This window comes from Plecotus auritus (genome assembly GCF_963455305.1).
Source record: "Plecotus auritus genome assembly, chromosome: 8".
NCBI lineage: Eukaryota > Metazoa > Chordata > Mammalia > Chiroptera > Vespertilionidae > Plecotus > Plecotus auritus.
In genome coordinates, this window is record NC_137782.1 from 50,058,936 (window position 1) to 50,083,892 (window position 24,957).

Consider the following 24,957-nt stretch of genomic DNA (forward strand, 5'->3'; position numbering starts at 1 on the left):
AGCAGTCATCAAAATGCTTCCAGCAAACAAAAGCCTGGGGCCAGATGGCTTCACAGGAGAGTTTTACCAAACATTCAAAGAAGAACTAAAACCTATTCTTCTCAGAATATTCTAAAAAACTCAAGAGGAAGGAACACTTACAAGCTCTTTCTTTTTTCTTTTTTTAAAAAAATATATTTTATTGATTTTTTTACAGAGAGGAAAGGGAGAGAGATAGTTAGAAACATCGATGAGAGAGAAACATCGATCAGCTGCCTCCTGCACACCTCCTACTGGGGATGTGCCCACAACCAAGGTACGTGCCCTTGACCGGAATCGAACCTGGGACCTTTCAGTCCACAGGCTGATGCTCTATCCACTGAGCCAAACCGGTTTCGGCCAAGCTCTTTCTATGAAGTCAGCATTACCCTATTCCCAAAACCATATAAGGACACTACAAAGAAAGAGAATTATAGGCCAATATCCCTGATGAACATAGATGCTAAAATCCTCAACAAAATTCTAGCAAATGGGATCCAGCAGTACATCAGAAAGATCATACACCATGACCAAGTGGGATTTATTCCAGGGATGCAATGCTAGTACAATATCCACAAATCAACAAATGTGATACATCACATAAACAAATTGAGAGACAAAAATCACATAATCATATCAATTAATGCAGAAAAGGTATTTGACAAAATCCAACATCCTTTCCTGATAAAAACTCTCAGCAAAGTAGGAATAGAGGGACCATACCTCAACATAATAAAAGCCTTATATGACAAACCTATAGCCAACATTATACTCAATGGACAAAAACTAAAACCATTTCCCCTAAGAACAGGAACAAGACAGGGATGCCCACTTTCACCACTCCTGTTCGACATAGTACTGGAAGTGCTAGCCATAGTGATCAGACAAGAGGAAGAAATAAAAGGCATCCAAATTAGAAAAGAAGAAGTAAAACTGTCATTATTTGCAGATGACATGATATTGTACATAGAAAACCCTAAAGATTCCATCAAGAAACTACTGGAACTAATAAATAAATTCAGCAATGTAGCAGGATACAAAATTAACACCCAGAAATCTATGGCTTTTTTATACACCAATAATGAACTCACAGAAAGAGAAACTAAAAAACAATCCCAGTTACCATTGCTACAAAAAATTAAGATACCTAGGAATAAATTTAACCAAAAAGGTAAAGGACCTGTACTCAGAAAATTAAAGGAGCTGAAAAAAGAGATAGAGGAAGACATAAAGAAATGGAAGAATATACCATGTTCATGGATTAGAAGAATCAACATCATTAAAATGTCCATACTACCCAAAGTAATCTATAGATTCAATGCAATACCCATTAAAATACCAAAGGCATACTTCAAAGAACTAGAAAAAAACTCTTCAAAAATTTATCTGGAATAATAATAATTAAAAAAAAACCACACACACAAAAAAACAAATGGCTGCAGCAATCTTGAGAAAGAACACAGAGGGATCACAATACCATATATCAAGCTATACTGTTCTCAAAACTGTCTGGTACTGGCACAAGAACAGACATATAGACCAATGGAACAGAACAGAGAATCCAGAGATCAACCCAAGCTATTATGCTCAATTAATATTTGACAAAGGAGGCAAGAGCATGCAATGGAGTCAAGACAGTCTCTTTTAATAAATGGTGTTGGGAAAATTGGACAGATACATGCAAAAAAGAAAAAATGAAACTAGACCACCAACATACATCATACACAAAAATAAACTCAAAATGGATAAAGGACTTAAAGGTAAGATGGGAAACCATAAAAATCCTAGAAGAAACCATAGGCAGCAAAATAGCAGACATTTTTCATAGTAATATCTTTACCAATACAGCTCCTAAGGACAATGGAAACTAAGGAGAAAGTAAACAAATGGGACTACATCAAAATAAAAAGCTTCTGCACAGCAAAAGAAACAATCAACAAAACAACAAGAAAGACCACTGCATGGGAGAACATATTTGCCAATGTTATCTCTGATAAGGGTTTTATCTCCAAAATTCATAGGGAGCTCATACAACTTAACAAAAAGAAGATAAATAATTCAATCAAAAAGTGGGCAAAGGACCTAAATAGATAACTTTTGAAAGAAGACATACAGAAGGCCATGGGACATATGGAAACATGCTCAGGGTCACTACTCATCTGAGAGATGCAAATCAAAACAACAATGAGGTTGTTGTTTTGATTTGCATCTCACACCTGTCAGAATGGCTATCATCAACAAATGACAAGTGCTGGAGAGGATGTGGAGAAAAAGGAACCCTTGTGCACTGCTGGTGGGAATGCAGACTGGTGCAGCCACTGTGGAGAACAGTAGGGAGTTTCCTCAAAAAATTAAAAATGGAACTTCATTTGACCCAGTAATCCCACTTATATGAATATACCCCAAGAAAACAGAAACACCAATCAGAAAGGATATATGCACCCCTATGTTCATAGAAGCACAATTTACAATAGCTAAGATTTGGAAACAGCCTAAATGCCCATATCTTAGCTATTTCTGAAGGTGTTAACATCATAGGTATTTTTACGCTTAAAAATGTCGAATTTCATCAGCAGATGAGTGGATTAGAAAACTGTGGTACATCTACACAATGGAATACTATGCTGTTGTAAAAAAGAAGGAATTCTTACCATTTGCAACAGCATAGATGAAATTGGAGAGCATTATGCTAAATGGAATAAGCCAGTAAGAGAAAGATAAATATCATATGATCTCATTCATTTGTGGAACATAATGAACAACATAAACTGGTGAACAAAAATAGAACCAGAGTCATAGAAGCATTCAACAGACTGCCTAACCTATGAGGGAAGGTTGGGGGTGAGGGGATAAGAGATCAACCAAAGGACTTGTATGCATGTATATGAGCATAAGCAATTGACACAGAAATGGGGAGGGGGGATAAGGATGAGGGCATGTGCTGGAGGGGTGGGGAGTGGGTAATGGGGAAAAGGGAGAATTGTGTAATACTTTAAACAACAAAGAATTTTAAAAAATAAAAATGTACAAATAAAATCTCAATCTCTACTGAAAAAAATAAAAATAAAGGATTGGAATTAGAGAGACTTAAGCATTTGACAACACTTAGGCAATCTTGACAATATTTAGGCAATCTTAATGTTTTTCTATTTTTTAATTCATTCTTTATCAAATTTATTGGGGTGATATTGGTTAATATAGTTTCAGGTGTACAATTCTACAATACATCATCTGTCTATTGTATTGTGTGTTTACCACCCCACGTCAAATCTCCTTCCATCACCATTTACCCTCCATATTTTAATTTGAAACAAGAGATTAAAGGAATATGCTACACACTAGTGTTACTTGTACATTGTACGTGAAGGGCTATAGATAATTTGGTAGTTAAAGAATCTTTGAGCTGAAGTCAAACATGAAGACCAGAAGGCATGGACTTGAGGATAGGATGAATGCTGGAAGAAGGTGAATATTTTTCTTTTCAAATGATAGCAGTCACCCTTCAACATAAGTGGCTAAGAAAAGCAATTAGTATAACGAGTTTTATGAAAGAGTCATAAAGGTTTCACTCATTAGAAACACTATAAACAGCAATTACATATTTTCAATGCACTTTATAGTCATTATCTAGTAATTAGCAGAAAAAGTTTCTCACTCCAGGGAAATAAATGGAAATGCATTCCCTGCCCTCCTTATCATAAGAAAATCCCCTGTGGATCTTTAGCTTGTAGTGGACTTAATTCCTTATTTTTCTCAGTGTCTAGTGGAAGTCTTTATGATTTGTACTAGTGTATTTACAGAATGATTTAAAACACGTGTAAGAAGTTAGTATTTAAACACAATTAAATATTTAATACTGAAGGGATATTAAAAGTTAGCTTCTGTTTTATGAGGATGGCTTTCAAGAATACAGCAAGAAGTTATTAAAACTGCAGAACCAAAGCGGCACCAAAGGAAGGGAATCAGAGATTAAAATCATTGTCTCAGAGAAAACAATGACTAATGAGAATGTACCGATCATTGTCCTGCAAATGAACACAGAGTCAGGCAAGAGGTACTGGGAGTCATAGAAGGAGAGAAACCCACAAAATCATTACCAGGTGTACCGTTTAATAATGCGGATTTTTTTTCAATAGATGGAGTTACACATATATCGATATATATGCGATTTGATATGTATGGTATTTTGTTGTATTGACAACAGGCTTCAAAACTTCATATGTCAAATTTTCTGAAGGTGTTAACATCATAGGTATTTTTACGCTTAAAAATGTCGAATTTCATGCCAAAAAAAAAAAAGAGCATTTGCCGGAAGTTTTAATTCATTACTTTATTTTGAAGAAAAGTGCTGCTGAAAGTTATCATATACTTCAGGAAGCTTATGGTGAACATGCTCCATCTCAAGATATTGTGAACGCTGGTTTAAACGCTTTAAAGGTGATGATTTCAATGTGAACAACAAAGAACGTTCAGGTCAACCGAAAAAGTTTGAAGACCAACAGTTACAAGCATTGTTGGATGAAGATGCATGTCAAACTCAAAAACAACTTGCAGAAAGATTAAACATTGCTCAGCAAACAATTTCCGATCGTTTACAAGCAATGGGAAAGATTTCAAAGGAAAGAAAATGGGTGCTACATCAACTGAACGAAAGACAAATGGAAAACCAAAGTCATCAGTAAAATGTTGCTTCAACGGCACGAAAGAACGTCTTTTTTGCATCAAATTGTGACTGACGATGAAAAGTGGATTTATTTTGAGAATCCCAAATGCACAGAATCATGGGTTGACCCAGGTCAACCATCAACATCGACTGCAAAGCCAAATTGTTTTGGAAAGAAGACAATGCTCTGCGTTTGGTGGGATCAGGAAGGTGTGGTGTATTATGAGCTTCTAAAACCAGGTGAAACTGTTAATACTGATCGCTACCGACAACAAATAATCAATTTTAAGCACGCTTTGATCATAAAATGACCAGAATGTGCCAGAAGACATGGCAAAGTAATTTTGCTTCATGATAACGCACACACACTTCACAACCAGTTAAAGACACGTTAAAAGATCTTGCCTGGGAAGTATTAACCCACCCGCTGTATTCATCAGACCCTGCTCCTTCAGATTACCACTTGTTCCGATCGATGACACACACACTTTCTGAGCAGCACTTCAAAACGTACGAAGAAGTGGAAAATTGGGTCTCTGAATGGTTTGCCTCAAAACAAGAAAAGTTCTATTGGGGCGGTATCCACAAATTACCTGAAAGATGGGGGAAATGTGTGGCTAGCAATGGACATTACTTTGAATAAAGCACGTTTGATGTTTCTCTTAAAATTATCGTGTTTTCTTTGATTACAAAATCCGCCATTATTAACTGGTACACTTAGTAAATCTAGCAGTAGCAATAACTATTTGAAGTTAATTTACAGATGAAGAAGTGGAGACTAAGAGAGTTTGATTTAATAGTCCAAACAACAGAGTAAGTCAATGTCAGCCAAAGATTCCAAATTTATCTGATTCCAAACAGCTCTCCTCCTGTTTCCACTACATCATCTCTGCCCTTCCTTAGGTGCCTGAACAGTGTCTAAAGCTGGGTCAGGCTCTAGGAATTCTGTCTCCAGAAGAAGCTGGCATGTCTTCCCATGCCTTTAATGTAAACTTCAAAACAAATATTTTTCAAAGTGAGTGAAGTCATAGGATAAAAAGGGAAAATCAGAGTTATATTGCTGTTGAAAATTCTGCTTTGTGGCAGTGCCTTGTGATTTTCCTGCATATTGTCTTGTGTTATTTATACACAGACTGGAACATGGGGGCACATTCACACAGAGAACTGGGATGTTATATGGAGCTTCGGAAATGATTAGCCAGCTGCCAAGAGGAATTCACATCTATTAATTCTTGAAGTGCCTCAAACATGGCTTAACACTTATGCTGTCTTTGTAGATTCATGCTCATGCCATGTATCCAAGGGGATATTCTGATGGATTGATCAGAGCTCCGATTTATATAGCTACCATTTCTCAGTGTATTGAAAGCTGCTAAGTATTGGAATCAACTGTACTGACTTCACCTTTTTAGGGCAGTATATTGAAGTGGATTCTTTGAGATACTTGTGTTCCAGACAATGAAAGGACCAAATAAACCATGTCTGACAAGTAAAGAAAAGATGTGGATCAATAGCTTGTTAAAATGGCTTTGATGCAAACTATTATATTTTTTAAAATTATAGAATAATTGAGCTTTGTCACCATCACTGGACAACATTTTTTATATCTTTTCATCATTTGGGGCATATATGTTATTATTTTAAATTGAACCATTTTCACCATTGAAATTATTTCTAGTTCAATATTTAAATGTCAGTATAGATTGATCTTGGATTCACTGCTTTAATATTCAGGAATGAGTGAACCTTTAATCAATAACTTAATGTTTATTCAGATTATGTTAATAGCCTCAGCTCTTTTTTTACTAGTTTGCTTGCTACAAATAGTAAACTTCAGGTGTATGCTACATGCAACTCAGAAGCATGTCTTCATGTTTATTGAGTGGAAGAGGCTATAACAGAGGGCAGCTTTGCTTCCCTGAAGAAGTCTGCCATGTAGTTGAGTACTTCAAACACATTCAACTAACTCTCAGAATTTTTAACCCACAAGACAATGCACAAGGAGAATGTACACTTATTAGTCATAATGTTTGGAAAAAGGAGCAATTTTCATTTTTAAAATTTTATCTTCTTTTATTCTAAATTAATGTAGTTTTTAACCTAGGACTCTTGTAGAACACTCACTAGTTAGAATTTTTGTTAAATTTAGGATCCATGCAAAAGGTATATTGATAATTATTTAAATTGAATTAAGGCCTCTAAACTCTTTGACATGCTTCATAGAAAATCCCAAAACAACTGAATCAGAAGTTTACTCTTGGACGTATCCTGCTCTGTGGGAACGTGTGCACCCGTTTCTATGTGTGTGTTCGAGTTTGGAAAGAGTGTGGTGTATAACCTCTAACCTCTTTGTGTTTTTCTGTTAATCGTCTGTTACCATTACATTGATAAAAACAAGAAACAGCCCTAACCAGTTTGGCTCAGTGGATAGAGCGTTGGCCTGTGGACTGAAGGGTCCCAGGTTCAATTCTGGTCAAGGGCATGTACCTCGGTTGTGGGCACATCCCCAGTAGGGGTTGTGCAGGAGGCAGCTGATCGATGTTTCTCTCTCATCGATGTTTCTAACTCTCTCTCCCTCTCCCTTCCTCTCTGTAAAAAATCAATAAAATATATTTAAAAAAACACACACCCAGAAGCATAAGGAAAGTAGTTACTCAATACATTTACTACGCATTTATTTTTTGCACTCTACCTACATAGTTAAATGTTATTACATGGTGATTATCAAAGAAGGAAAGCATTTTTTTGGACAAGTGAATTTAAAATACTTCATCCAGAATTGAAATATACTTGGTAGATACAGCCCTAATCTGAAAACCCCAGTTATTCACTGTAAATAATTGTCTGGGTACTTCTGAACTTCTTTTTTTTTACAGTGCTTGTCATTAGGTGGATGTGGTTTTCTTCTATGATTATCTGGTTTATTTATATTACACCATCAAAATGCAAGCACAGTTTTAGAAGACGATATGCATCATGCATATAACCCAGGTCCTCCTTAACACATTTTATAGCATGTGCATCAAACTTATTTCAAAATAGCTTAGCTTAGCTCTTTACTGACTGGCCTGAGAAATTATCATATAAATGGTGAAAGAGCACAAGACAGACAAAAGAATCATGGGTCAAGTGAACCACCTTATATTTTCAAGTTGCTAAGGGGCCAGACAGCCTTGTCGAACTGGCAGTTGCCCTGGAAATGGTCTCTATTCAGCCCTTTATATATTTTATGCTTATTTTAGAGACATAAAAGAGCTGGGTTTATTTGGTAGAATACAATTTATATTTTAGTCTCCTGTGTTTAATTTTACATTTTCCAAAGTGCATTAAATTTAATAAATCTAAGGTAACAGTTCTCCAGTGACTAGAGGCAATTGTCAACACAACATGCTATTTCTGATTTGTTCAGAGATTGTGGCACCAATGTCTAGAAGCATGACATTGGGGATATGTAGGGTATCTCAAAATATGTATACACATACTTTGAATAATTACAATGGCAGTGTTTATTAAAATACATTTTTTCCCAAAGTTAAGCTATCAGCTATTAAAGTGTATATACATTTTTGGGACACCCTATATATACACAGTATTCAAAAATGGTTTCTTTGCTAGCAAATGCTATGCAATTGAAAATTAAATTACTTGATTTTGTTTTAGGTTTAAGTATAAAGCTTGAAAAACTACAATAGAACATTTAGAAATTGAAGGCCAAAGACTATTGATACCAATAGAAATACACAAAAATATATCAATATATATAAATAAATACATTTTCAGATAGCTCTATTATATGAATGCCTGAATTTTGCTCTGCACAAAAATATAAGTATACTACTTGAAACAGTATGCACTTAATACAGAACAAAAGCCTTTAAAAGTGAGCCATACCACAGCTTTGAAACAAACTTGGGGGAAAAAAAAAGTAGAGGAACTTCTTTTGTGTTAATGTAGAGAAGTACCTGGAACAATAAGTATTCATATCAGATCTTTTCAGTGTGATGTCAAAGTTTATCTTTAAAGATTTTTTAAAATCCTTAATGAAATAAATTTTGTGCAATCTACTAGATAAATATCTTTCCTAGGAATAAAAAATGGTAGTCTCCCTTCCTCTCTGAAATCAATAAAAATATATTGGAAAAAAAAAGCTCAGCCTGGTTGAGCATCGACCCAAGAACCAGGAGGTCACAGTTGAATCCCAGGTTAGGACACATGCCAGAATTGCAGGATCAATCACCAGTGGGGGGCATGCAGGAGGCAGATGATCAATGATTCATTGATGTTTCTCTCTTTCTCCCTCTCCTTTCCTCTCTAAAATCAATAAGAATACATATTTTTTAAAAATGTAAAATATCTTTAGGGACCTTTTAACAAATGGTATTTACATAATGGCCTTTACACTCATGTGATCAGTTTCAGTAAAAAGGGTTTGCTTTATTCTACCTGAAATCTAAATAATTTATATAATTATCGTAGCAATTTGCAAAGGGACAACTACTTGGCTTGCAAACTGCCCCATTGCTTTTGATTCAGAATTGAATCTTGAAATCCAATTTGAGTATAATAGCAAAATACACACACACACACACACACACACACACACACACACACACACACACACCCATCCATCCATAAGGAGATGAATATTTGACATCCAGCTTCTTTTCTCTCATTAGTAACTCTGGTGGTGCTTAAAATATTGGAAAACTCTCAATTCTGATGGTTTGCACAGTCTAAATAAGTAAAATAGCACATTGACTCTTCAGTATTTGCAGGCTGGAAAAATAAACAATTCTCAATATTAAATATTTAAAATAACTTTTTAATTGCCTTTTCTTTCTTTGTTTAGGTGATATTTCTTATTTTTAATTTGTTTTCCTGAAAGCTAATTTTCTATAGGTTAGAAAAGATTTTTTTTCCTCGAAGAGAATATCCCAAGGGGTTTGAAGTTATTATTTTTCTTTATTCCCATATTTTAGCCTACTTAGCTAATTAAGCTATATATACTCTCTATATACAAAAAAATAAATAAATGAATAATTATCAATAAGTTTTCAATAATGTCTTAATACTTTTGCTATTCTCTCTTGCCTTAGCAGGACACTAGGTATGGAAGAACAAAGCCACAGACGTTGTTCAACCTTTTATTTGTTCCTGGGAGAAAAAAGCAATGTTTTAATTTTTATACACTTCACAAATCCTTACAGCATCCTCAACTGTACAATTCAATGTAGTATCACACAAAGTAATCTTTTTTCTCTGTGGGTATTGCCTGTAAAGCAAGGCAAAACTCATTGAGAAGCAAAAGGAAACCTTTGAATCATTTTTTAGAGTAAAAAAGTACTTGGTCACTAATACTTACCATCAAACACATTTCCAAAGATAGTAGGTTAGTGCAGTAAAATGCCTTATCTTATTTTTACAGGAGCCTATTCTCTTGGGTAGATCTCAGCTCTCCTGCAAAGCTTCCAGGCTGCTCATAGGCACTGTGCTTTGTCATCATTCTTTGCTTCTGAATTAGGTGGACTTGGACAGCTTTGGTCTATTGTAGCCCCAATTACTTTATTAATAAAAGTATCACATAATGTTTTAAGTTTTTTTAAGAAGTTATGTATTTTGAATGCCAGGGTCAAAAAAATCCATAAGAGAAATAATTTCTTTTAGAAGTCTGATTATTTGTATTTTTATAGATTTGAGAAAGACTTTTCGTTCAATAGACCTGGTCTTTTATACTTTCCTAGACTCTGTGAACACAATGTGTGTGTTTTTTAAATAAATCTTTAGCCATACAAAAGCAAATATTTAAGCACAAAAGAAATGAAATATCTCAAAAATTTTCAATGTAATATTAAAACTGGATCAGTAAAATAGTAATGAGTAGTAATTTATACTTTCACATTGGGGCTGTCTTAATGATATTTCACAGTAATCCTTAAAGCATGTCAGTTAAGTGGACACATTCAAAATAAGATATTGTTGTTTTTTTAAAGGGGCTTTGTTTTGGTGGTCATGCAGAGAATTGTTGGACAATAACATCTTAGAATCTCTCCCTCACAGAAATAAAAAAAATAAAGTCCAGAATGCATTTTTACCTTTATAATTGGCCTATTCAGTAATGTATTAATAATTGATTGCTATCTTATTATCTGGAACTGATAGTTTCTCCAACTTTCCATACAAGTTTCTGTCAATACTTTCCATACATAATTTTTACAAATAGCGCTAGAATTTTTGAGCAAATGGAAGGAGTGCTTTCATTCATGGATGCGTCAGTGTTAAATGATTAATTCACTCAAGTTACCAGTCATGATCTGTCCTAATGACCACCAGGAAGAATCATGTTAGCAAAGGCCATGATGATATGCTACTCATTCGACTTCATTTTTTCCCCAACACAATTTAGGAAAAAAAATGATACAAGATTTCTGCTTATTTAGCTAATATAATGCCTGTTCTAAGTGCTTTGTAAGTATTTAACTCTGTCAGCATTCATACATAATAGATTCCATTGTTATGCCAACTACACAGATGTACATTATGAGCCACAAAGAGGCAAGTCTTTTGCCCAGAATCCTTCAGATAATTGGACTTGGACCCAGGAGTCTACCTCTCACAGCTGTACCTACTGGAGCCATGCTGTCCCTCCTAATGACCACTTCTGAAAAATCTACCTACAGGAGTACGTGTGTGTGTCTGCAGAGCTTGATAATCTTAGTAAATCAGGATTTAGATTATCAATACCAACCTTTGTTTAAAAATTATATTGAGTGTATTGGGATTTGGGAACATAAGAGACAGGCGATTTCCCATCATGATCAGTAAGTTCAAGGGTGCTGAGATTTTACTACTACCACAGGTCCTGCTCCTGCTCCATTTCTCTCATCCTTTCACCCTACCATCTCCCTAGAGATCTACTTCTCTCATTTACTCTCCTCAATCCTAAAGGTTTAATTCCCCCTCATCACTTTCTGCTGATGACTTCGAAGTCTCTCTTGTTCTGCAAGAACAACAAGAGCAATTAGAAGAGAATTTCTACATGCTCCCACTACTACATCTTTCAAGCTACCTGTGCTGGTAGCAGTAGGCCCTACCTTCCCTAATATTACTATTTATGGACTCCCCTTTTACCTATGTAAGGCCAGCCCTATGCCTTCAACCCCTCCCTCTCTCAACTCAGAGATATAATGTCAGCAATTATCTCCCCTCCATCAGCTTACAGATATATTGCACTATGATCCCCTCATTGAAAAACACTCCCTTGGCCCTACATTCTCTTCTAGTTACTTTCTCATCTCTCTATCATTGTCTGCTATGTAGCTGTCAATGCCTTACAGTCAAAGGCCACCAGTAAAAGACCTGTAGTTCACCAAAATAGTTTAATTACTTGATGCGACAAAGAAGAAGCAAAACGCAGAATTGTGGGGCATCTCAGTAAGAGGGTGTTAGACAAGACTTAGAGCTTGCATTATATGATTGGGGAAGAGTTTCGAGAAAGCAGAGCCTTCTATGAAGTAGCTGTTGTAGGAAAATTCTCAGTTTGAGTATCTTAATCTTATATAGAAGGCATATTGAATTAAGCAAAGGTAAAATCATTGAGTACATTATACATATTGATATGGAATCAGGGGTTAAGAGATAAATTAAGCTTCTTCAGTGAAATATATTTAAAGATATTAGTAGTATTAATTGCATATAAAATTATAATTATGACTTATCTTTTGCCAGCTAGAAAAGCAGATAAAGTATGGGGTCCCTCCCACCATTTCATTTTATTTTGTTAGAATATACTTTGTCAATTTTATTCTCTGATTAAATATATGCATTTAAACTTCTTAAAATATTTAATATAAAAATGTTTAACTCATACACTCTGACTCTGTAGAGAAGGTGTTTGACAGCAAAAAAAATTGAGTACCTACTTAACAATGGCTCAAACCAGACATTTATTATATTATTAACAAGTACAATGAATGATAGACCACTGAAAAATCACATCAACATTTTTGCTATATCACCTGTAGTTCCACTGTCAACATTTTCTAAAGAAAATTTATTTTTAATAAATATATAGATTTCCAGTAAGTGAATTTATACCAATCCAATCAGAAAATCTATGTCATTCACATTGTGGTGGAAAAAAAGTGGTAATGTTCTTTACGAATTTTATAGACAGTTATTTGAAAAACCAATGGTTTATATGAAAATTAGCTAATGCCAACTCATACTCTATTGGTGAATGTAAAGCATCTCTTAAATTTTATAACAAAAACTATACTGTCATATGGAAAAAGGAATTAGAGCTTAGCAGCAGCTTGGTGATCACCATAGAAACTATATCTACGCCTGCATTGTCTGCATTAGCATTGGCATGTGCAAGTCTCTTACTATGTTTTATTTAATGATCTTTTCTAACTTACTTGGCAACAAAGATAATGCTATCTCTACTTAATATTCTGTTTCTACCATAATCAGAGATGCCTTTTGTTATTCACCAAATAGATAAAAAGGATTTCACTTTGTGGTCTGGGGGAGGCTAAATTGGCCTTCAGGTTGTAGCTTCAGAAAATAATTTGCAAAACTTGTAACTCTGAAAGTAGGAGTATTGCATTTATATGTATTTATTTTTCTTAAATCTGAAATTAATTTTTAATTCACTGACTTTTAAAATTTCCAATCTTGCCATTTTTAAAAAAATATGTTCTCATTTTTAGCTTAGTTATCTTAGAGATTTCCATATCGCCATATAGATATACCTCATTAAGTTTCATTATATTTTTAAAACTTTATTTTTATTGTTGACCCTATTCTTTCCCCCATTCCTTTCCCCTTCCCCTTTGCCCACCTCTACCAACTCCCACCCCACCCTTGCCCTCTGGCTATCACCACACTGTTGTCCATGTCTATGGGTTATGTATATATGTTCTTTGGCTAATCCCTTCACCTTTTTTCATCCAGTCCTCCCCACACCACTCCCCTCTGACAGCTGTCAGTCTGTTCCATGTATCCATGCCTCTGTTTCTATTTTGTCCCTTAGTTTATATTGTTCATTAGATTCCACATATGGTATTCATGTTTTTCTGATTAGCTTATTTCATTTAGCATAATAATATTCAGGCTGAAAAAGAAAAGTGAAGGAAACAAAGGATAAGAAAGGTATAATTAGTAATGACAACATTTGTGTGGGTTGTTTTTTTTTTGGGGGGGGGAGGGGATAGTACATATATTCTTGTCATGCAAAAACTATCTCTGGAAGAATTCCCAAGAAATTATTATTGGCTGCCTGTGGTTAAAAGAAAGGAATTCAGGAATTCCAAGCATGAGTTTATGTTTTTTATTGTGTTTGATTTTTTAACAGGTGCATGGGTGACATTTAAAATAATATCAGAATACTGCTAAAATAAAATTTAAGATGAAAAAAAAGATGGATACATTAATTTGGAGAATATTTCTCATTTTTTTACACTGAGTTTTCCATTAGAAACATGAACCATATCAGTGCACCATATCAAAATGCATTTGATAACAGTCTGTCCTAGTGTTAGTGATCAGGTCATTTGCTAATTAAGGCAGTATCTGGCTAGACTTCTCCACTTTAAAACTATTATTTTCCCTTTGTAATATGTTGTGATATAATATTTATCATCATCAAACATACACAGTATCAATATCACTGATAACTTCCTGGCTTCATTATTCCTTCAGTATTTATTTGTTATTCTATTGTAAGAAAGTACTTTCATTCCTAATTTTTGTATTCATTTATACCAGCATGAATTCATGGATTTTTTAATTCTGTAACTATAATTCATACTATTAGTACTTATTTTAATATTTCAATTGCAAAAGACAATTTGAAGTGCTTCAAAATCACTGATGATTATAAAAACGTCCTTGTCCAATGTAGAGACCAGTTGAATCCATGGAGAGTTTCAGCATTACCATATAAAGAATATTATTTAATGGTCTCCATGGTGGAGAATCTGACAGGGGTGCCTGTTTGCACTCTCCTGTAGTAACCCTTGGCATTTTAGATGATGGCCATCATTCAAAGATGGGAGTCAAATGAGACAGTGAAACATTCTACTTAATTTTTAAGTAAAAGATCACAATGAGTAAAACATTTTAGATCTCCATGTTTTATCTTTATGTATGCTTTTGCAGATTATATCTTTTTTTTTTAAATCTATGTCACAGCCTAGGTAACGTTTTTCAACCTATCTTCCAGTTTACCAAGTCTATATCATTCAGTGTCAAATGTAGTACATATTCTCTCCACTGAAAGTTTAGCTTCAAAGAATACATTATTCATTTTTAAATGTACAATTTGGGTCTTTTACAAATATATCCCTATCATTGATAACCTCTATTATAACTATAAACCTACTTGCCCTAGCCTCTATATGCCTTCTCTTTTTATGTTTTTGATAATTACAATTTGTGAAACTTCTTGGGGTTTCTGTGAATCATCTTGTATTTCATGATTTTAGCTGCTCATTCATGTTTGATTGAAAATAACCTGGGAGTGAGTGGGACAGCTAGCCTCAAATGATGTCAGTACCTTTGGGTCCTGGCTTCGCAGATGTCCCACTGTCTTCCACAGGTGTGACACTGGGTTGACAGCTGTCCATAGCACAACTTCTGGGGCCCTGTTAGTTTACATTCACTTCTGTGGTATCTGCTTTTTCTCTTTTTAAAATTACTTTCTTTCTTTTGCAAAGTATAAAGCTTGTTGGGCTTTTCCTTACCCTCTTTTGAGTCAACAATGTAGTCAAAGGTATAGGAATCTACCGAGAGGTGACCCTCAGAATAGCTAGTCTGCCATATTGCTAGGATACTGTCCATTCCTGGAACAATGAGCCCTCTAACAGATAACAAGCGACAGATTAGAACATAGTGATGAAATGTCTGATTACTGGCACTATGAATATTTCAGTTTTCTCAATACTTTGAAACACCAAATGTAATGCCATTTTCCCAGTTAGATTTATTTTAACAAATAAATAAGTCCCACATTCTTTGCAAGGAAGTGAAAGTCAAATTACGATTGGAGAGTCTGATTTTGAAATGTTTCAGCTCCCTTCTTATCCTCTCAAACCAGAATACCATTTTTTTGGAGGGTCTATGACAATAGAAAATATAACAAGCAAAATATTTTAAGGTTTGTTTTTTCTTCTTTCATCTCTACCACATACTTCACATGTTTCCTTGGATAATTTACAATCATTTCACAAAAATCATATGTTCATACTACAAAAAAATAACATGAAGTAGTAAGTAGAAATCATATAATTTTCCTGCTTATAAAAATTTAAACCATTTGCATAATTTCACTATATAAAGCAATAGAAAATGTAAAAGTTAACGTTTTGAGTGTGAGTATGCTGTACTTCTCAACATTCTCAGTAGTTATATAGTTATTAATATGTTATTTTAAAATGCTTGTTCACACGAGATTCACATAACTAATAGCTAAAGTGGAGTTGAAGTCTAATACTCATTTATGAACAGGCGAAGACTGACAAAACAGCACTATCCTGTGTATATTAATCTCCAATGGCTTCTTCACTTGTAAAAGCCTACGATAAGCTGCTGTAAGATACTGGAAGTGCTTTCGGGTCATCAAAACAAGAAGAGCACAAGACAGCTTTCACGCGAAGTCAATATCGTACTAATTCTTCGGAGCGTATAAATTATTAACCACATATACATCACTCATGACGGACAGAATATTGAAGTCTCTAGAACCTCATTTTCTCTATTTCCTCTGGATATTGGGGATCTCCCTTAACTTGTCCTCATTATTGCCTTTTAATAGTCTTCTCTATTCCAGTGTGCTTGAAATCTGCAATGAGGCTGGGTCATCAAAGGCCATCCCCTTCACCTCAGTCATCTGAGCAGGAAAGAACTGAACATTATTTATAATCTTGTCCATGCTGAAAGCTTACATTCTTAATAGTGTGGACTAGACTCTAACCTTTAAAGATCTGATAAAATGACTGGTTTTAGGTAGTGGTTTCAATTAATTATGCCAATTGTCTCTTTAAATATTCCTTTCCAACTGTATGATTTTTCCCCCTTCTTAATGCATATTTCCCCAAACAGAAATCATCTGTGCTTACCAAATAACTATAAATAAGGGCTGGGCAATGGTAAGTTTACAGTTGTGAGTATGTGAAAGACAGAGTTAACAAAGCTATTGTAATAGTCATAACCTGCATGTCTTTTTCTATAAAAACAACTGTAAACCTATTTTTTGCCCACCCCTGTATAAACAACCTTATTACATGATTTCCATAATTTTCCAATATAAAGCCTTACATTTTTACAGTAATTTACAGTTTGCACAGCACTGGACTTAATCATCTCACAAGCCTATGAAACAAATAGGATAGTAGTTAACTCAATTTTCAGCATGAAGCCATAAAGTTTCAGAGAACTAGAATGGCATTCAGGGCACAGCAAAAGTGTCTGAACTTGGCTTCTGACCCAGATTCATGACCACAGATGAAGGGCACTGCTTAATACTGATGGTCAAAAGGCCAAAGCCTGGTGACACTCCACCATTGATACTTCACACTCCATATTGTGTTAACAATGAGATCGTATACACACAGCAAAAAAAAATGAGGCAATTTTCCAGATAGTTCAGCTAAATGCTCTCCCCTTAGCACCCAAATCCTTCTTATTTAAATTTAATTAGATTCATAAAGCAAATAAAATATTGCTCCCTTCAGTTATTATCAGATTTTCTGGTCTTACTGCCTAACAGGCACTTGCTAAATGACAATATGCTGGCATTCACAAGGAAATATATTAGACAATTTTTAAGGTCACTTCAAACATACTTCTCAATGCTCCCCAATCACATACACAAAAATATACAAACAGGCACATGTCCCTTTCAGTTAAATTCTGAGTCACTACAAGTTATATAGCATAACAATGAAAAAGTGTCAGCATATCACACACATGCTGGCTGCCTTGTTTTTGCTTGAAAAATTACCCCTGGAATTATAGTTTTACAATGCCTGCCCAAAGCTTCCATTTTGCTTAAGGGATTATCCCACTCCTCTGAAACAATTTCAATTACACTTAGAAGGTGAATGCTGTTACAATTTTCTTGTTCTTTTGATTATGATGATGATTAGTCAGCTAACATTGTATGTTTCCCTTGCCAAACTTTCAGACATCATATATTTACATTGTTATCGATAACTTTAAAAATTTACTATATAGATCAAATAAACACAACAGACTAACAGAAAGTAAAATTCCTTATCTATTGTCATTTAACATTGCATTTAACCAAAAATAGTTAAAAGTTAAAGCTTTCTTTCACTCAAATTTAAATAGATCAACTGTAAATAAGCCTTTAAATAGTGATTCAGAAACAATTAGGGTAACAAAGACAGATGGTAAGTCAATAGATGTCATAGTAAAATTGAAACTTTGAAGATTATTTGCAACTAGTGGTTATAAACTAAAATATTTAAACTAGATGGTTTTTGCCAATTGCAATATATTTACCTTAATTTATTTTTGGCTTCTTTAGATTTTACATTTGAGCATAATGCTAAGTCTATTTACATTTAAGATTTTTTGGGCATGTGGGCCATAACACAACTATCACTCATACCTTGCATAACTACACCACTTAGGTGAGAATAATTGCCAAAGCCTGCTCATCATCCAGTATAGTAAATGTAATTGTGCATGAAGTTAAAATTATTTAAAACATTCTCAGAGGGCAGAGTGAAAAGGCATGAAAAGGCAGCTATCATTACTGAAACGTTATTTCTGCCTGCCTGTCTTGTAGGTATCTCACCACAACTGCAGGCAGCCTCAAGCGGAGCTTCATATCAAAGGAAAAAGTTTCCAGGGTTCCTAGGTCCTCTTTCTACTCAGCTCACCTTTTCTGATTATCTCCCTCCCAATTTTGGTCTCCAGATGATCTTGGAGAATTGCTTTGTGAATCCAGAATGATAAGTTAGGCTTGATCTGTGGAAGTCCCCTTTCTTGGTAAAATTTAGTTTTTATATTCATTATGCTGGCTTAAAACTATGTAATGATAACATTTTAGAATTAGAGCTTCTGTCATTGCTGGGGTGTCTTCTGTGTCCCCACCTGTTGCTGGTGGAAGTGGGCTTCTTGCGATGTCATGAGAAAAGGAATTTTCTGAGACTTGCATGGGAAAATGAGTGGCATTTATTTGTGTGGAATTAAATTCCTGTTTCAAAGGTCCTCTCTCTTAAGGTCCACTGCCATGGAAGTTCAGCTGTGTCTTTAGCAAAGCTAGAACTAAAGCCATTGCCCAGAGTTTCAGTTCCATATTTGCACAGTCCAATCCAGCATCAGGTTAGCTTATGCTGTGTCCCCACCCATACTCCATTGTGTGTGGGGCCTGCATGGCTATGGGCCCTGTGGCTTCTAGGGCCACATGGCTATGGAGGGAATACAGATGAGTGCAAGAAAGCAGGAGCAAAGCCAAAGGAACAGGAGAGAGAGAGTTCATTTGTTTGGGGATTATATATTCTCAAATGTTCGCAGGCTTGCATTGCTTCCACTTCTCTAGCCAATGATCTCTGTTCCCAGGGTTGATTGACAGACACCTTCCTGTCTCACCCCTACTTCACTGCACATGTGCTCATCCTCCCCTTTGTCCAGTCCCTTCCCCTAGTGATTTTCAGGGAATAGACCAGTGGTTCCCTTGGAAGTTTGATGTTGTAGCTTCCTGGTGAAGCTGCCCAAGTGACTATGCTTATGATACCTGGACTTCCCTTTGCCTTCTTCCTATCTATAATAATAAAAGTGTAATATGCTAATTAGACCAGACATCCTTCCCACCTTCCGGATGAAGCCAGGCAGCAGCCGCCGTGTCTGTGAGGGAGGGATCCAGGCAGCTGCTGTGGCTGCGAAGGCGTACTCTTGCACGATTTTCGTGCATCTGGCCTCTAGTTATTAACTAGCTAATTACAACAATAACACTTGGACATATTTCCTTGACATGGAGAGTAACAAGTGAAATGGAAATATTTTTTAAAGAAGTTAAATCATTCAAAAACCTGCATTACTTTGGACACCTTAAGTTTCTATTGGTGGCCCCACATGGACAAATAGAAATATGTAAATTTATTGACTTTTTGAACTGTTGTCTGCACTTGAAATTATTAAGCCATCACTTTCATATTGAAATGGACCCTCTTGATTTTTTTCTTGTAGCTCCAAGGATTTGCTCTTAGAAAATAATTAGCACATGCATTTATATTAAGTAGTAGGATAGAGCAAAAATTCCTTCATGTTACTATTTGATAGTCTATTTCATTCATATTGCATTTATAATTATGAAGGTTCCTTTTATAAAATAATTTAAGCAGTGGAGTGGAAAATTTAACAACTGGTTCTCCCAAAGAAAACAGATGGTGTTTGCTGATTTCCATAGTGGTCTAAATATGACCACCCTGGTTGACTTCAACCTACCAAAATGGTGTCACTAGAAATGGAACTGGGAAGAGATGGCATCATTGATTCTTAGGAGTTGGTTCAAGTACACCACGGACTTTTATTGGCTAGATAATAGGTATTTATTTAAATGTTTTTGGAGAAGCTCCTGACTTGTTTTAAAATTGATTTTTATATTGGTCATCTGTTCTAGTCTGTGGTTTTAAAATATAGCCCATCTCTTAACTATTATACCAGATAATCATATACAGTGTCAGATTTCTGAAGAAGAAAAGGGCACTAAAATAAAGTCACCATCATAATTAAATTTAGCTAGAGAATTTCATAGAAATTTTATCATTTTTCCAGTCATGTCAAGCATTTTTAAAAAATATCATTCAATCGAGTTCAATACTGTATTGATATAATCTTTCACACATAAAATGGCAATTGGGTATATGCAAGAATTTTAAATCTTTATTTAAATTTTAGTCTTTTCCCAATATATTACTGGCAAATATGAAAAAAAAATTAGAAACCAAGAAAATATATTATTTAAAAGGGAAGGAAGGTAAATAATGTCATATTCCTTTTCTAAAATACATTCAAACCTCCATTAAGTGATATGTGCAACAATCAGCAGCTTCGACATCCAAATGTACTAAACTATTTTATCTTCTTGCAGACAACAAGGGGTTATTACAAAACTGTTTTCTCAGCACCCTGCTGATTCAACACCTACCTAATACCTATACCACACTGTGATTTTATTGAAAAGGGTAGACGTGTACTAGCTTTTTTATTTTTAATTTGAAAAATTTACATACTTGACTAAAAAGTAATGAATGGGATCTTTTACTCTGTTATAAAATTGGTTTTTCATATGTACGTATATTAATACAGCAAGAAGCATATCTATCTAGGCATGAAACAATGTCTAAAAAACTTTATTCAAATGACAGGACTGTTTGTGGATAATCCAATTTATTGAGTAACTGATTTTGATGAAGCTGAAGGCCACTTTCACATACTTCATTTCTAAAGGTGGGCTGCAAGTTTACACAGTCCTACACCGTTTCTCCTAGTGTCATCAAAATGCTGATGTTCCGGTTCCAGTGTTTGTCTTTCAGAAAGAAGCACTTTTAGAACATAATTATTTATACAGTGTCCATTATCTATAGATTTGTTAGGAACCTGACAATAACTCTTCCTAAAAGGAAAAAAGAAACTAAATCCATTCTTACTTGAATATATGCACATTAAACTAGTACTGTTGTTTAATGATAGGTAGAAATATTTAGTCATAAAATTCTTCTTTTTGAAGAAGCCCATCACAACCTTAAACACATATGATCCCTTGAAATTACTCTCCTCACTTTGGCACGTCTAAACCAGTAGAGAAATTATACATTGCCAGGTCTATTCTTCTAGAACATATTTGCACTGGAATTTAAAGGTGGGTTTTGAAGTTTATAACATGACATTAAGACATATTTAAAAAAATCAGTCTTTTGCTCTATATGCTTACAGCAAAAGAAGGTGGGGTAAAACAAATTCTCAAAAGTCTTTGGAGTATATAGAACTCTTGACCTTGAAAAATAAATCTCGCATCAAAGGAAATCTCACTTCTCTCTGAAATCTTCTTTTTAAAATACAAATATTTCATTCCAATGTTTTGTACGTTCCAATGACTCAGACCAATAACTCATATGTCCTTGTAGTGGTGCTCTGCTCTGAGATGCTCAATTGCTGTTTTTTTCTCCATTTCCATGCTTCATTTCCTTCATGGAGCTCTGACTGGTGAAAAATCAGCATGTTCTGACGAGCTCAATACTACGAGGCAGTAAGATGGACCTGAATTTGGTGGCGATTGGAGCTCCAAAATTAATATAAGACCATGTGTCAGATAAAAAAGAAAAGATATTCTCCTGTAAAAATCAGAAGAGGTAATAAAAAAAAAAAACAACGAATAGACAGCAACTTTTTTTATACCTACACAAGCATCTCAAAATGGTTGCACACTTTCAGAATGATTAACCTTTTTCTTATTTGGAACACTTCATATTTATTTGCTAAACAATGGTTTACGTTGCCTTAAATCCAATTTCATTGGCTTGTATTAGAGGATTGGGAAAGATTTTTCTAAGAATTTATATTTTGCTAAATGAAATATATTTGCTAAACCAGAGCAATAAAATTCTTCTGGATTCTCTAATCTAGCAAGCATAAAGCATCACTATAAATTAAATTTGTCCCACGTTTTGATACCCGAGAAGTTGCAGGACTTCTCAGTGGCACATTGTGTTGTTCGCACTGACAGTACTATGAAGGTGTGCACAGGGCATCCTTGGTTCACTGACGACACAAGGCACTACTTACTCATAGAGTTAGTGCCTTTGCAGGTATTTGAGAGTTGCTATCTATTCACAAATCACTGGGCATTTCTTTTTATCAAAAGCCTTCAAATGCTCAGAGTCTGTGGTCAGTGTGGTCCTTGGATCCATCTAATGAACGTACGATTCACCAAGGTAGAAACCAAACCATTAAAAATGGAGACATATTTACAACCATTTCCTCTAGCAAGGGGAGTTCTTGTTTTGTGTTATGTAGTCTTTTTTGTTTGTTTTGCTTTGACTTTGTCTTCAGTACATTTCCAATGCAAGTTCCAAGGCTAGGAGTACAAAGTCTCCTGGCCAGTCCCATACATGTCCGCAAGTCGTTTGAAACGGGGCCCCCAGTCACTCAGGTAGTCATAGTTCTGATCAGAGTTTGAGCTGATGGACTCCAAGGAGCTGAGGGACTCAGCCACTGAGCCGTTCCCTTCAAATGCATACGTCTGCAAGGAGTCATAAGGGGGGGCACAGGGATCCACGTCAGCTTCCTTCAGTCTCTCCCAAATAAATTCCCGAAAAATGACATTATCTGGGATGCTTTTAAAAGTCGGTCGACTCAAGAACTGAATTTCTGGAGTCACGTCCCTCCGGGTCTTGGTGTCTCTGATGACGTTGAGGTTTCTCAATGCTGCCATGTCAAAAGCTTCTGTGTCTTCCTCTCCTCCACCCTCATCATCGTAGCGAACGATATTCTCTCTGATATCTCTCTCTTCATCGAAAATGAGGGGCTCTTTTTTCCGTCTCCTCATGGTGACGATCAGGAGGATCAACACTGAAAAAGCAAAGGGAGAGTTTCTGTAAACGCAGTGACTGTCAACCTGCCACCATTAGGGCTCTGATGTTGACTCAGACTTTCTGCCCTTTCAAGGGAAATGAATTGGCTGCCTACTTACATGGGAATTCACAACAGTTGATGTGTTAAATTGCTAAAATGCCTTTAAAATAGAACACTTTAGTACATCAAAAGAAATCATTTTTCCACACCTGTTCAGAATTGATGCCTCCCTCTTTAACATAACCTGCTAAACCTCCTCGGTAGCATTTGATAGAGCACAGTGAAAGGCCAGTTCAGGATAAATACAATAATTTCAAAGCTAGGAAACACAAAGCGATTTTTTTGAGCTCCTTAATTGCTGGAAAGGCAAAGTGACACTTATAAATGTTTTGGGTATAATTTAGCAGCTGCAATTTCAGAAGGAAATGGGTTATAGCATTTGGTCAGGTTCTTTGAAGAAATGCCTAGTACTTGTCTCAGAAACTCAGCTGTTAAATACAATCTGGCATGTCAGACTATATACAAAGATTAAAAGCTTTTCTTTAGTAAATTGAGTTTCACTTTTAGTATGAAATACTGAACTTGGTCTTTATGCATTATACTGAGAGAGAGAATATAGATTGTGAGATTTTCAGCATTAGCTAAAGACCGATTTAAGAAATCAAACACCCCTTTAACATTAGGAATTTTGCTTCTTATAACAAACTTAATAAATAACAAAGCACATGGTTGCACTAGAAAGCAAAAAAGAGCAAGTACCCTGGCCATGCCCTATCTGGCCCTGCTCTGGCTACGGTGAATGAATGCTCGCAGAACTGGGAACACTAGATTTCATGGCCCCTGGATTAAGTTAAAGTAGAAAAATTTAGAATTTAAAAATATATGTTAATGAATTATCACTAATTATCTGTCTACAAATAACATGTTTTTAAACAATTATCACACCAGCCAGATTTTTTTGGAAGATCTTAAAGGTCCAAAGGGTCATTACTCTCAGCATATGTTTGAAAAGAAGTTTAAAATACTTACATTTAAAGTAGCTTGTAAGGTGCTACTTTGGCAATTAAGAATACATTTGAAAATAAAAATGTAAAACCCACGAAGAAGGGTATCAATGTAGCACAGAGAAATTAAATGCAATGGTTAGGAGATAAAACATGCTCCATTCTCCACCTTAATCTGCTTTAAATCGCAAACCTTCAAGTACTTAATATGTTTTAAAGAATAATTTTATCTTCAGTGAAAAGTGTAGCTCTCTAAAGTATTTGTCTGCTATCTGCTTTTCCAAACATCAACAGGGATGTGACTGGTGAAGACATTTTTATTGAGGCTCTTTGGAAATAATTGTGAAACCAACTGTTTATTGTGCATTTTCCTCTACCCCCCAACCCCCCGCTTTTCTTTTCCCACTTCACCCTGACCGTAAGCTTTACTGACATCCTACAATTTAGATACTGAGATATATTTCTGAGACTTTTCTAGTACCTTCTCATGTTGCTATGGCACAAATATGCTTATTCTCACTTTTACTCCAACTCACTACATTTGAATGTCTTCAACTGGCTTCATGTCAGATGTGTAGTCCAAAATCTTGTGTACAAATTATTTCTCCATTTGTTCCCATAAGCAGTCTGGTACTCACCTCCCTTCCCTGCTAAGTGGATTCCCAG

General features: G+C 35.2%; 1 protein-coding gene across 3 annotated transcripts in view; it reads right to left on the minus strand.

Moving 5' to 3' along the window:
• CDH7 (cadherin 7) overlaps window positions 1-24,957 on the minus strand; it is a 233,439-nt gene that overhangs the window by 88,119 nt on the left and 120,363 nt on the right. For 2 of the 3 annotated variants that reach the window (XM_080685074.1, XM_080685075.1), the window contains exon 12: window positions 13,999-23,284. The exons of the other annotated variant lie outside the window; for it this stretch is intronic. In XM_080685074.1, coding sequence (XP_080541200.1) covers window positions 22,791-23,284 — 494 coding nt within the window. In that variant the 3' untranslated portion in view covers window positions 13,999-22,790. Of the gene's footprint in view, window positions 1-13,998; window positions 23,285-24,957 lie in introns of those variants that run through there. 3 annotated transcript variants of the gene reach the window in all.